At 48.0% G+C, this 14,594-nt stretch overlaps 3 protein-coding genes across 3 annotated transcripts; 2 read left to right on the plus strand and 1 right to left on the minus strand.

The window, feature by feature from the left end:
* Nucleotides 1–5,136: 5,136 nt before the first annotated feature.
* CCR75_002576 (uncharacterized protein) lies at nucleotides 5,137–6,510 on the plus strand (the record flags this gene model as incomplete). Its single annotated transcript, XM_067960673.1, has 1 exon — nucleotides 5,137–6,510. One exon carries the CDS (start codon nucleotides 5,137–5,139, stop codon nucleotides 6,508–6,510), a length of 1,374 nt encoding a protein of 457 aa, XP_067819097.1.
* Nucleotides 6,511–6,644: 134 nt separating this feature from the next.
* On the minus strand, nucleotides 6,645–9,188 carry CCR75_002575 (uncharacterized protein; the record flags this gene model as incomplete). Its single annotated transcript, XM_067960672.1, has 1 exon — nucleotides 6,645–9,188. The coding sequence occupies one exon, from the start codon at nucleotides 9,186–9,188 to the stop codon at nucleotides 6,645–6,647; it is 2,544 nt and encodes an 847-aa protein (XP_067819094.1).
* A 268-nt stretch (nucleotides 9,189–9,456) lies between these two features.
* CCR75_002574 (uncharacterized protein) lies at nucleotides 9,457–10,056 on the plus strand (the record flags this gene model as incomplete). Its single annotated transcript, XM_067960671.1, has 1 exon — nucleotides 9,457–10,056. One exon carries the CDS (start codon nucleotides 9,457–9,459, stop codon nucleotides 10,054–10,056), a length of 600 nt encoding a protein of 199 aa, XP_067819095.1.
* Between the last annotated feature and the right edge of the window lie 4,538 nt (nucleotides 10,057–14,594).

The following is a 14,594-nucleotide window of genomic DNA, read 5'->3' on the forward strand; positions in this document are numbered from 1 at the left end:
GTACTGGCGTGGACACTGTTATTTATGGTGAAGTTCACAAAGGGCGATTGCTTGGTCCATTCTTTGGGAGTTGCTATAGTGCGTAAGGCATCCGCCACGACCCGATTAGCACGTTCTGTTTGGCCATCGGTCTGAAGATGATCTGCGGTCGACATGTGGAGGTTGCTACCTAGAAACTCGAACACGTGTCGCCAAAAAACAGACGTAAAACGTGATTCCCGGTCCGATACTATGGACTCGGGCATCCCGTGTAGTCGGTAAACATGATCCAGGAACAAGAGAGCTATGCCTCTTTGCCTGTAATCGATGTTTTACATGGTGCTAAGTGCACCATTTTGCTCAGTCTGTCTACAAAGACGACGAGCCCCGTCCGACCCTTATTATCGGGCGGCATGCCAAACATGAAATCCAGACTTACTGACTTTCAACAGTTGGTTGGAATCAGTAGCGGCTTCAGTGGCGCGGTGTTGGACAATGCAGGCTTAATGCGCTGACACTGTTCGCAAGAGCATATATAGCTGGCCACCATTTATATAGGTGTGGCCACCAAAATTCCTCTGACACTTGTAAGAGTGTCGTTTTACGGCCCAGATGCCCACTAGATGGCGCATCATGGAGCTCGTGAAGGACCATCAGCTTGAAATCTGTGTCACGAAGCACATAGCTTCTCAAGGGATCACAAGGTGACACATGATGCCATAAGAAGTCATCGCTGTAGCTAAAGCGATTGAGCTTAGCTTTCAGGTGCGATGGAAGGGTTACCTTTTGTCTAACGAAATTATCCAACTAGGCGACAATGTTCGTCCTGACTATAGCTCTCTTGTATATTCAGAGACCAACGATCTCGTTACGTGGTGGGCCTCAATGGCTGCCAACGTTTACGGCTCAGATTCTGCTTTAGCACTAGACATACTTTCCTGGTATCATATCGCGAAGTCTGGTCCGCGCGATAAAGCGTCAGCCACGACATTCGACTTACCTGACTTTTATTCAACTTTGAGATTAAATTCAGAGAAGAATGTAAGCCATCTCGCCATTCTAGGCGAGAGGTGCGGGGAGTTTATTGCGGTCCGCAGGATGCGTGAACCGTATAAACCTCACATGGTTCGGTGCCCAGTAGGTGGACACGAAACTTGACAAGACAGGCAGCTCTTTGTCATGCACGGGGTAATTCAGTTCCGCGACTTTTAAAAGCCGGGACTGATAAGAGATGACGCGGTCAATGCCGTCGTCATCCTTCTGCATGGGCGCGGTGCCGATGTCAAAATTACTTGCATCGCAGACGACGCTTAAGGGCTAATCCGCGTCCGGCAATGCCAAGACCGGTGCCTCTACAAGAGATTGCTTCACTGAGGTGAACGCATCATCTTGTTTTCTTAACCAAAATCATTATGCGTGATTTTTAAGGAGGTCAAATAATGTTATAGTTGCTTAGCATAATTTTTGCTATATTTATGCAAGTAATTAGCGAGCCCTAGGAATTGGCGCAAATCCTTCACATGCCGTGGAATTGGCCATTCCTTTGCTGGTTTTACCTTGTCTGGGTCTGCTCGTACACCATGTGTACCTACGATGCAACCCAGCACAGGTATCCCAGGGAACCCTATGACGCACTTTTGCGAGTTGACGTACAATTGGGCGTCCTTCAAAGTCTGTAACACAGCGTCTAAATGACGCTTGTGCGACTCTAATGCGCTCAGCCCGTCCTCGGCCATACTATGCACGAATACATCGTCAAAGTAATGGGGTGCGTAGGCACGGTGCTGACGCATCACTTGAGCCACCACTCGGTTAAACTCGCTGATGCGTATTTCAAGCCTTGGGGCATCACAAGCCACCCCAAAGCATACCGCTTGGGGTGCTAACAGCTCTTTTGGCTAAATCGGACTCTCTCATGAGTACCTGATAGTAGCCATCTTTCAAATCCAACGCGAAAAAGATAGTTGATTTTTCCATGGAGTTCAACCAAACATCTTTCCACGGAATTGGCGTTTGAGCCGGTATGGTCGCCGTGTTCAGCTTATTGTAAGCATGAGCCACTCGCCATCCACCAGTGGCTTTACGCACACAAAAGGTCGGGCTGCAATGAGGCGATTTGCTCTTACGCACATGTTCCGCCTTGGCTTGCTTGTCGAAGAACTCATCGTTATAATCGACTTATTCTTTCGGCAACGGCCATTGCCTTCTATCTCGTGCCCGATGCCCCTATCTGCTGGTAGGCGGCTCGGCACTTCTTCTGGGAACACATCGCGATTTTCCACAGCGCATCAACGAACGGACTGTCTCTCAAAGCATCCCAGCCTTGAGCAGCGAACGTTTTTTGTCCGTTTCTAGGACGCTCTCGTCCATTGTGGACGACGAGCAACAGTCCACCAAGTTCCCTTTTGGAACTGGTGTGACTATTTTGTGGATCTTTGTTTCCTTCAATTCGGCAAGGAAAAAAATCCCACGACATCTATGGCAGATTTACTATCTTCTCGGCAGATTTAAGCACTTGCCAGAGCACCTCAACTGAGGATGCTTCCGCAATTTCGTCTTTGACGGCCTCGGACACCTCGTTTGAAGGCCCGTCCGCTTTATTAGGGACTGATCCAAAGGTCACTCGTTTAGACGTGCCTTTGGTCATCCTAATCTGTCGGGTACTCGTTCTTTGATTCACCAGGACCTTTGTCTGCCTTCTAACCGCACCAGGCTCTAGGCACTGTGCCGGTTTATGCGACGCTTGACTCCTATCAGCTCGCCGTCTACTACCACAGGTTCTCGCCTCTGTGAAGGACTATGGGACACATGACTACTTGTCATTGCCCATTTCACTACCCCAATCTCCACGAGCTGGGTAGGAATTAAGGACGTTTGACATCCCGTCAACGCACCCGCGACTGTGTTCGACACGACATCAGTTGCATACGCCTCTCGCAGACGCACATCCTTTCCGGTGTCCTGCATAGAGTTCGCAACTGTGCGTGTACGCCAGTCTTTCCATGCTTGGTGTTTTGCCAACCATGGCATGCCTAGGATGAGGTCATACTGACTCTCCATACCTAGCACTGTGAACGCCTCTTTACAAGAGAAGTCACTAAAGCTTAAAGCTAGTTTTACCTGAACTCCCTCAGACTAACGAACGCGCCGTTCGCTAAACGTATGGTTGCCTTTTCTCGCTTGCCATCTTGGCAAAGCGACTCAAACATCTCCGGTCTCTTTCTTAGCGCGAGTTTTACAAAATTTTGTGATGCACCTGAATCCAGTAGGAGGGTCATCGCCTGGTAAAAGGCTCGTACTTGAGCGCTATAGACCAGCAGGGTTAAGGTCCAAATTTTGAGACCTCAGGGACTATGCACAATGCAACCCATTTGTTTGACAACTCTGAACTAAGGGGTTGCTTCAGAGTCCGCGTCAGTAGGAAATCCCGCCCCTACTGCGCTCCTGCATTCCCCAACCCCTTAGTGGTCGAAGCAGAACTCATGCATCTCGCACGCTGGTTCTTGCCATCGCCCTTTGGGAAGGCAGTCCTCTTGCTGGACATCTTTTCCCCACAGGGACCCTGGCATAGCAGCGAGCCATCATATGGCCGCGCTTGCCGCATTTGTAGCAGACGACGTCTGCATTGCCCAACTCCATGGGAGTGGCATCTGACCTTTCGGCCGACGGCTTATACTAAGCTGTCGCCGAGGCATTGTGTAGGATTACTCATCAACTAAGGCAATTTGAAATGCCTCTTTCATTGTCGACGGCACCTTTCTGAAAAGGGCCTGTCGCGATTGAGCATGCCGTAGTTCGTTCATAAACGCGGGCACCTTAATGTGCTCCGGAAAAAAAAATCGGACCTCCGGTAATGGATGCCGATAGCGAGCGCATCTCTTGCACATACTCTTTTTATGATCGCTTCGCCGGTCGCGCTCCATAGAAGCGCGCCTGAAGCAACACTTCGTCGTTCGGCAGCTTACATATGCCGTGAATCTTTTTCTTGAAGATCGCCCATGAAGGGAACGTCTTTCTGTCCGCCATAAGCGCCGAGTAAGCCCACTCTGAGGCCTTATTGCGCAGGCGCGACATACCATCCGACTGTCGTCCTCGATGAGCTGTGCGACACCGTATTGCTCCACGGCTAACAGCCGGTGGACAAATCGTGTGCGCTTCAGTTCCATCGAACTTGGGCGTGTCCATCCGAATGGGCCTCGGCTGATGCGGCCGGGCAGAGGGCATCTCAACAGTCCTGTTGAGAGCCTCGCTCCGACATCCTGAATCTAGGTGACTGACTCCGCCGCAGCATGGCTCTTGCCTCGGACGCGGCTCTCCGCTGTCCAAGCACGAATGCCTCAAACTGCTCCAACTGAGCAACATGTTGCTCAAGAGGATTGTCCTCGAGCCTGGCCAGGGCTTGTTCACCAAGTCCCTGCGCTAAGTGCTCTGCAACCTCCCGATGATGTTCGAAGAGGTCGGTGAAACGAGCTCAATCGATATTGAGGCACATCCTCACGTACACACTCAGAGATACGGGTCGTGCGAAGGATTTCAATTGGTACCAAGTGTAGGCAGACACAACTATTGCGACCACGCTCTACATAAGCACAAACCCTAGCACCAGCGACGAAGCGGTTTGACTGTCTTCTCTCACATGCAGTGAGGTAGTGGGTGGGCGCCTAAGCGACCTCATCCAACGAACTATAAGCCTTAGTTTAAGTGACGTCACGGGAGCGTAATCCGTCTCCACGTGCGCAGTTGTGAACTAGGAAGTAGTTTTCAGACTGATTTAAATTTATTCGTATTAAATATAAAACCTATTTTAACCAATTATAAATGTCATCTCTGTAAATATGCACTTAGATGTATGGCGAGCGGATTACTCCAAATACCTCGTATCTTGGATAACGCTAGGTACACGGTGTAAAGTTGTAGCGCGTGCTCGAATTGTTTGATCTTTTCGCAAATTTATTTGAAAATCTGTGACATGATTGGCTGGTGCGTTTAGAAATTGGGTGCGTTTAGGAATTCCCTAGTTTTATTGATTTCAGATTATATCATATATACACAAGCGATAACTCAAAATTCTATGAATGATTAAAGCAATTTGAATAATTGTTTTACATTTACATTTCCACGGTAATTATAATTTGAAGCCTTTACGCCAGCAACTTGATGGAGCTAGTGCTCGGGTGTGTGGGTAAGCCCAGCGCTGGCAAATCAACATTTTTTAATGCCGTTACGGACGGAAAAGCTAAAATTGGCAATTTTCCATTCACAACAATTGAGCCCAATGAAGGTATCACATACTACATGACACCCTGTCCTTGTCTAGACAAGAACAAGACCTCGGTATGCGCTCCACGTTATGGCAAGTGCGAGAAAGGTACACGGTACATCCCTGTGAAGCTATTAGATGTAGCTGGCCTCATTCCCGGTGCGTCGGAAGGTGCAGGACTTGGAAACAAGTTCCTAGACGACTTGCGCCACGCCCAGGTGCTTTTGCATATCATCGACGTGTCGGGCCACACGAACGAAAAGGGTGAGGAGACCGTCGGGTACGATCCGATCCACGACGCGGATTGGTTACACACGGAAATTCACCAGTGGGTCTTTAACAACTTGTGGAAGCGCTGGGCGTCCATTGCGAGAAGGCAAAACGCCACTAAGAGCAGTATGCAGAGTACTTTTGTCGGTCAATTGTCAGGCTACGGAGCCACGCCGTCGCTAGTGAGCAAGGTGCTGGATCGATTGAATGTAAAAGAGCGAATAGATTTAACAACGTGGGGGGAAGCAGAAGTCCATTTATTAGTATCGGCTTTTATGGAGGTTCGTTTTCCGACAATTCTTGTGCTTAATAAGGCCGATCAGGGCGATAACACGGACCAGAACATTGAAAACCTTGTCGAAAAGTACGGAAACGACCGATGTTTTGTTGCCAGTGCAGCTGCCGAGTGCTTTCTAAAAGCGGCGAACAAACAGCGTTATATACGATACGACCCTGGCTCGATGTTTTACTCCACGCTCGAAGACGACAATAACGACCAGGCAAAAGCTGACGCGACTTCATTAAAGCCAATTCCAACAAAGATACGCAATCGACTTGAACGCATTTCAGACATGGTGCTGTTTCGATTTGGCAGTTCTGGAGTTCGTGCTGCTATTAATGCTGCAGTGGAGCTCGCTGACGTGGTCGTTGCGTATCCAGTGAAATCGTTAAAGACTTTTGCCACCGACACAACACCTGGTATTGCAAATAAAGGAGTCTTTGCTGACGCAATAATCGTAAAGCGAAATTCGACGATCATGGAATTGGCATTCCGAATATCGCAATTCTTGGGCTCAAACTTTGCCTTTGCTGAAGGCGAAGACGGTCGGAGACGCGCTGACAATGACCTGATTACGAGCAACAACGTGATTCTTAAATTCACGACAACCGTTGCGTCGTCGACTTTATTACCGACGAATAGCTCAAGGACAGCAGAGAAAGATGGCAAGAAATGTAGTACTAAAAGTAGCATAGCTGCTACTGGCGACGATACGCAATGAGTAAAAAAATACAATTTCAAATTTGAACGAAAGGATCATACCATTGACCTGTTGTTGTAAAATGAAAACAGGTAAACGAATAAAATCATCGTGCATACTTGAGATCTCGCAACGATAAGAGAGAGGCCAGACAACTAGGCACTGCACGTAACTTGGGCCTGAGGAATAGTTTGCGAGGCAACTCCACTGGTATGGGCCACAATGCCAAAACTGCCCGTGATAAAGAGACGGCCAAGACCCAAGGTCACCGAGTCAAGTATCTCGGAACTCATAATAGCGCCAGCTAATTCAGCCTCTGGCGAGAAAACATACACGCCTTTATAGCACACGACGTAGACAAAGCCGTTGATGTCCACCTTGATGCCCCTGGCGGACCCTTCACTCGTCTCAAGCTCGGGATGCGCGGTAAAGTTGAAAAAAATGCTCGAGTTCGTGACCGTGCCGTCGTCTGCCAAGACGTAGCTCTTAATATACGAGTCACCCTTCTGCGAGTTCGTAATGTACATGATGTCGTTAGATGGCGAAAACGCAATTTTGTTTGGACGCCTCATCTCACAATCCACGAGCTCGACCGACTGACCCGTGCCATTTCGCAGCATATAGACGCCGTTGTACGGAATCTCCCGTAGCGGAGACTTGTCCAGCGTATCACCATCAAAATCAGCTTCACTCGTAGCGAGTCCAAAGGGACTGTCGGTAAAGTATAAAATGCCGTTATTGGCGTACTCGGCAAACGTGGGGCTGTTGAACTTCTTGCCACGGTAAGTGGAAATCGCATCCACGACCTGCCCTTGGCACGCAGTCCCGACAGTATTATAGTTGAGCACTCCGAGTGTCCGACCTCCCGTACGAGCAATAACAATGCGGTCGCTAGTTGGTGACACGGTGATGCCCCCACAGCCCTTGTAATAGACATTGTCACAGCCTTCAGGATGATTCTGAAGCGAACAACCACTCTGATAAGCAGAAACTCCGAGCGTCGAAGAAGCCAAGCATACGCCGTCTACATCCACGTCAATGTTCGCCAAGGCATTCGAGACGTTCGAGACCGAGGCGTCCGGAACGTCTTGCGCACTCCACTTCCAGATGGCATTACCCGCAACATCGCAGAATAGCAAATCAATGTCCGATGTGTCCAAAGCGCCCGACTGGAGCCGACGAGACGGTTGAGTATAGCCATAAATGAGAGTCGGTGCTTGGTACCTAGCCGCTGCCGACGCCAACGCGACGTTCGCCGCGTTAGCAGCTGAGGAGGATTGCACCACCGTTTCAACATTACGGGACTGCGGTCGAAGCGATGCGACGTTCGATGATAGCATTACATTATATGTCGCCGTCCAGAAAGATCCCGAGGCAGTATTAAGCATGGGAGACGTTACCGCCGCGTTGAACGATACATCTACAGTTGTTGTCCTTGACAAAAGAGGGGTCACATTACTGTTTCCACCTGAGGTCAAAGAACTTCCGCCGGAAAGAGGTGTCCTGCCCGAGAAAATTCCGCTTGTAGGCGTTCCGCTCGAAGAAGTTGCAGTTGAAGGAGACCCGCCGGAAGAAGTGCCGCCAGAGGCTGTTCCGCTAGAGGGATTTCCACTAGAGGAGATTCCGCTAGAAATTGTTCCACTAGAGGAGGTTCCACTAGTAGGGTTTCCACTAGAGGGTGTTCCGCTTGGAGAAGTTCCACTAGAAGGGTTTCCACTAGAGGGTGTTCCGCTTGGAGAAGTTCCACTAGAAGGGTTTCCACTAGAGAAAGTTCCGCTTGGAGAAGTTCCACTAAAAGGGTTTCCACTAGAGGAAGTTCCGCTTGGAGAATTTCCACTAGAAGGGTTTCCACTAAAGGAAGTTCCGCTTGGAGAAGTTTCACTAGAAGGGTTTCCACTAAAGGAAGTTCCACTTGGAGCAGTTCCACTGGAAGGATTTCCACTAGTGAAAGCTCCGCTTAAAGACGTTCCACTAATGGAAACTCCGCCAGAGGAAGTTCCTACATTGCCAGCAGTGGGAGTTCCACTAAAAGTGGGTTCACTAGAGGAAGGCCCGCCAGCCACACCGCCAGAAGTGCCAGTAGACGTTATGCCCACATTTGCTCCGCCCGAAATTTCACCGGGGGTAGAGAGACCGTTTGAAGTACCGTCCTCGCGTGTTGATTTCCCGCTTGAGGAGGTTTCGTCAGTGCCAGACGTGCCACCAGCAGTCGTTTCACTGTTCGACGAGGGGCTTCCAGACGTGGTAGAGTCGACGTTAACCGTCGACATCGTACCGTCCAAATTCTGATTAGGCACGCCGACGCCTAATTGGTCGCCAATATTCGTGGGCACGCTCGAGGACGTCGCGATCAACAAAAGCTCGTTCGCCTTGTCCTGGATACGGGGGAACACATTCTCCTCAAAGTACGTAGTCTGCGAGGCTACCGTCGATCCCCACGACACTACTTGAGTAGTGTACAGCTTCTTGTACAAATTGAAAAGCGCAGTTATCTCCGTCGTCGTATCAGCGGAAGCCACAAGGTATCGCGCTGCATGTTCATGGAAGAGGTCGACGCTCAAGTGTCGTCGGGCAGTCGGCAGCTGGATGGAAGCCAAAAGAGTCTCCTCCAGCGCTAGCAGTGCGCTTTCGTCCGCATTTGCGTCCTGTACGCTGGCGAGGGCCACAGCCAAGAGCAACAGCCATCGCATGCCTTTCATTCTTCAGGCAGCAAAAGACACGTCGACTCAGGTCTTGGAAGTCTTTTACTTAGTGACGAGAGGGAGCGAGTTTCGTAAGTACAGTTGTTTGTCTTAATTTTCGAATTTAAGGAAAATATCCAGATGTGCAAAAATTCGGAACGAGTGGACATATCCAAGTTTAAATTGCACCAATCAGGTGACAGTTCACGAAACGATTTCGGAGGTAGAGTTTCTAATTTTCATTGGATAAAATACGCTGCACTATTAAATCTGTTCGTGCTCAGAAATGGACGTCAAAACGCGCGGATTACTTAGCGGGGTGTATGCCACAATAGGCGTCACTTTAGCCGCATCTGCAAAGCTTCAATGGATTTCTAAGAATGCAGCTGCATCAATTCTCTCTCTCGTGTGGTTGGGGTTTGTTCTTGCTATTTCATTTACGGAGTCGTGGGTCAAATTTCGCGCTCCATTCTTGCCCCGCCATCTTGCATTTGACCTAGGTCGTACCATGTTCGCGGCACTCAACTCGATAGAAATAGGAGTGTGCGCGGGATTATGGATTTTGCACTTTTCTTTCGTATCTACGAGTGGTGATGCTGTTTGGCACCTTGTCGTTGTCACGCTTCTATTGACTATCCAGGCAGCATGGCTATACCCAAAATTGCAGCTTGCTGCCGAATTCACTTTGTACGAAGCTCTTAAAGATATGGGCGACAGCGGTTTGTCTTTCAATCAAAAGATGCGATTCGGGGAGATTAGACACGCGATTCAAGTTAACGATCGACCCAACCGCATCTATCACGTCTTGTACGTGGGAGGTGAGCTCGTGAAGATTCTGACGCTTTTTGGCTTTGCCCTGCGCTACCTCAAGGCAATCCCAGCTTAACCTTAGGCTCATATGTTTCCACTTTTCAGTTTTCTTTTTAGCGATTAGCTAAAAAATAAATTGTGCTGGCTGTTGCAACTGTTCAACTAATTAATTTGGACCGGTTAAATAGAAAACATATCAGATATTTGTGTCATTTTTTGACGGTGTCTCATAATAAGAGAGGGTTATTAGATGAGTTGTTTCTAACGGAAAATGTAATCAAGGCAACATTTTCATAGAACAGCTGCATCGGAGAGGGAAAGCGAAAGGATCGCATCGCGTAAGATAGACAAGGGAGCTACAACTGTAATGCGTCAATTGTAACGGGGCAACTTTTATTAGTACTTACAGCAGTACTAGTCAATCTACACTGATTAAAGTGAAGGTGGGGTACCTCGACTACTTTACGTACACGACGTTCAGAGGAAGTGTAGGGCACATGGGACTGGTGAACTGACACACTAAGGATATTTTTACTATGTCATATAGTTGGGATGTGTGTCAGTACATCAGGAAATATAGCTGGGTTACCGTTATGACTCAGCTAGGTACGAATGACACGTGTCGGCACCACACGTACTAAGTATATATATTCAGTAGTACTACATTAGTAGCATTTAGTAGCTTATTTTATAATTGTAGTTAGACTACTAAAAGACCTCAATTTATAATATCACAATTTATAACTTCCTCTGTGAGTTGCTGTGTGACCCTGACACAGGAGCTACCTCACTCCAAAAGTCAGAGGAAGACTTATAGACTCAGAGAGTCTCTTAGTTCTATAAAACTAATGGGTTTAACAACTCAGGGAGTCGTATAAGCAACAAAAGCTTAATGAAACCTAATTCAAGGGATCAGGGGTTTGTAGAACCAAGTGTCAACTAGTACCCAAGAGGATATACCTTAGAAAGGCTTCTATCTCTTACAGATCAATGCGCAAGCCTTAGGAGGGCACTTATCGCTTTAAATTCAAAAGGGAAGAAACTGCACTGTATTTAATTATTCAATATAAGCCGTACCCTAGCTAATTTAAGCATAGATTTTGGCAGCAAGATTTATATCTGGCGGCTACCACATTCGTTACCCAAAATAAATGGGATCTAAGTAATTAACTGTTTTAGAATAGGATAAACAGGTATTTTACCTATAAGGTAAATGTACCACAGCAACGGTTCTCCAACCAATGTGTATTCTCCCTCATCAGACTGTTGACACCGAGTTACAACATTCCCTTTATTTCCTCTTTGAGGTTCGAACCTAAACAGCTAACCATTTCGTTTGATTTTCTTTTCTTAGCCCCATAAAAATGAAGCGTGAGTCACAGATTCTTAGCACCGTCCTCGACGATGAGGGAATGGTGGGCTTTGAAAGCCACACTCCATCAGTGGATGAAGAACAAGAGTGTTTCTCTTGAATGCCTTCTCCTCGGATGAACGCGGCGGGCCCCGAATTTGTTCCCTTAACGTGTGCAACTGATGTCTTAACTGCGATGAGCAGGCCACAGGACCCTGGGTCCAACATTATTACGAATCCGCTCGATGAAGAGCAAGAGCGGATTATCCTCATAAAGGTCATCCAGCTGCCCAGATAGCAAAAGCTAAAGCTCATTGTGAATACACATTCACCCCACTTAGTGCGGAAGGGCGTCTCAAAGAGATCACGATTCACAGCGTGGCCATCTAGACCTCCGGTCCCACGGCGAGGACGCCGAAAGAAATCGCTGCTCGCGACGCTCTTCATGAGCGATACCTTACGCCAAAGGTAATGACGCGAAGTCAGTATCTGACGCGCTTACGTGATCAAGCCCCTGGGGCTTCGGTGACCTCAATGAAAAAAATTCTAATCGTTTTAATTCCAAACGAAACAAGAAGTGAAAATGAAGTCTCATTTCAGAATTGGGTCCATCGGGTCCGCCGCCTCCGCAATGTTTGGAATATCAGATAAGCTTTCGATGCGGCTGATGTTCTTTTCGAACAAAAGCTTCGCTTCGATTTCGCCAAGCTTAAGACCAAAGGTCAATTACGTTCGGCATTTATACCACAAAACGAAGAAAGGTCTAGCCGATATTTAAGTGCTTCGGTTGAATGTGCAGCCATTCATTACGCCGCACTGAGGCTATACATCCACCTAATCCCACTTCTAGTGGTGGGAAGCGTCGTTTGACGCGAATAGACCCTGAGCTGGGCGCTCAAAAACGTCAACGGCGTGCGGGCAATCTAGCTAAAGAGCTAATTCGAACTCCCAAGAGTATTCAGAAGAGGGGTACCCTAGCCATTTCACCAGATACTGGTAGTGGCCCTTACGACGACGTCGCTTTAAAAGTTTCTCCACGTGAAACCGTATGTCCCCCTGCGCATCAAGCAGCGCGGGAGGGGGGCAAAATCTAGGTGGAGGCATTTGATGCTCTGAAGCACGAGGTGCGACTTCTGCGTGAGGTCCTTCCTCGGGTTGAGAGCTTTTTGGAGGCGGTCTCAGTCGTCTTTCGCTGCGGAGCGTCAGTAACCTCGTTTAGAGGGCCAGCTGGACATCTTGGTGAGAATGGAGCAATCTGCGGCACGACCGCCTGTCTCGGCGCAAGCACCTTTAAATTTACGTGGGACGGGTTTTTCGATATGGCATAAGCAAGCCTACGTAGAACACTGGGTGTGTACACAGCTTGCTAGGAAGGTTTAGCGTGTAAGCTAGACCCTTCTTGGCCACGACCGAAAAAGGTCTAATAATATGCGCGGGCACAATATGGTCTTGAAGACCGCGAAAACCGAGTTCGTAGGTAGTTTTTCAACGTTTAGTAAAACTCGGTCTCCGACCACATAAGAGTTATTACAGCTTCTCCCTTTGGCATCTGCTAGTTCTTTTTTTTGGCTTGGCTATCAGCATCGTGTCCCGTGCATGTCTTTAGATTTAAACCGCGTCACGAGAAACTGTTTCCAATGGTAACAGGGCTGATATCAGCAAGCCTATCGGCTAATTCTCCCCCTTCAAGCCCTGATCCACGCAGTGGAATCGTTAACAGAACGCATGGGTGAGTGAGACCGTTGACATAAAACGGATTATAGCCTGTAGAGCATGGACAGCGTTATTCAAGGCAAATTCCACCACTAAGAGCATCGAGCTTTATCGCTTTGGTGTCTGAGCACACACACTGAGTAAAATGTCGTTAATGACGCGATTTGCACATTCGATTTGACCAAGCACTCATAAAATCGATTTCAAAAATTATCTGTGAAACGGGGTTCCCGATCAAAGACAGTTGCCACTGGCAAACGTGTCATCGAAACACGCGATCAATGAACCGCCTTGCTGAGCCTTCACCATCAATGGTATCTGGCACAGCCGCTAAGTGAGCCATTTTGCTCAATCGGTCAGCAAAGACACTATACCTCAGTAACCGGCCAAATCTTGCGGTAGACTGAAAACAAAATCCATACTAATGGACTCCCTACCCCTATGGGCACGGGCGGGCAGACTTGCCAGTGGCGCAGCAGCATGAGCCGAGAATTTAACGCGTTGGCATGTTTCGCATGTGCGAACGTATGTGCTGACCGATTTATAACGTTTGGGCCACCAATAAATCTGACTTACAGAGCCTGAGGTCTTTTTTTCTACCGAGATGGCAACCAAGGACGGTATCGTGTGCATCAGAAAGGCTTCGTTACTTCAAATCCTCATTATGAGGAACAACGACGCGCGGAGGATCTGCAGCGTAGGTGCAATAAAGCAACAGGTCGTTATCGATAGAAATCGATGTAACCTTGCACGCAAACGTGCCGACAATTTAGAACACGTGTCAGTGCTCTTAAGAGCTCCTAGCAGAGCTACACTCTATTCATTCTTGGTGTAAGCCGAATGGATTAATTCAGTAGTAGGCAACATTATAGTCGTAAAATGAGAGAGCTCAAAATCCGGCCTGCGTGATAACGCATCGGCCAAAGCATTCTGCTTGCCAGGCTTATATTTCACCTCGAATTTGTATTCGAAGAAAAAAGATAGCCATCGGGCCATTCTGTATTAGATATGGGGCGACTTAGTCGTCGCAGTGCGTAATCATGCGTGATCGGTATATATCACAAACGGCTTCGAGCCGAGCAGATGAACTCTGAATTTGACGAGAGCATACTTCATAGCAAGTAACTCTTTGTCATGAACAGGGTAGTTCTTTTCCGCAGCTTTAAGCTGTCTAGACTCGAACGCAATATCATATTCACGCCCATCAGCATCTGTTTGTGACAGAGCACTGCCAATGGCAATCTCCGATGCGTCACAGACGACACTGAAAGGCCAATTTAAATTCGGGAGTACCAAAATCGGGGAATGGATAAGACTATCCTAAACTGTTTGAAAAGGATTATGTTATATGCTAGTCCAGCACCATTCTGTATCCTTTTTAAGGCGATAGGATAATGACCTAGCCATATCAGCGTAATTATCGCAATATTTGTGTAAATAATTCGCGAGACCCAACCACTTACGCATATCCTTCTGTTTTTTAGGAATCGGCCAATTTACTATGGCTTTTACCTTAGCGGGATCCGCTCTAAAGCCTCGCTTCCCAATGA

This window comes from Bremia lactucae, linkage group LG10 (assembly GCF_004359215.1).
Source record: "Bremia lactucae strain SF5 linkage group LG10, whole genome shotgun sequence".
Taxonomy (NCBI): Eukaryota; Oomycota; class Peronosporomycetes; order Peronosporales; family Peronosporaceae; genus Bremia; species Bremia lactucae.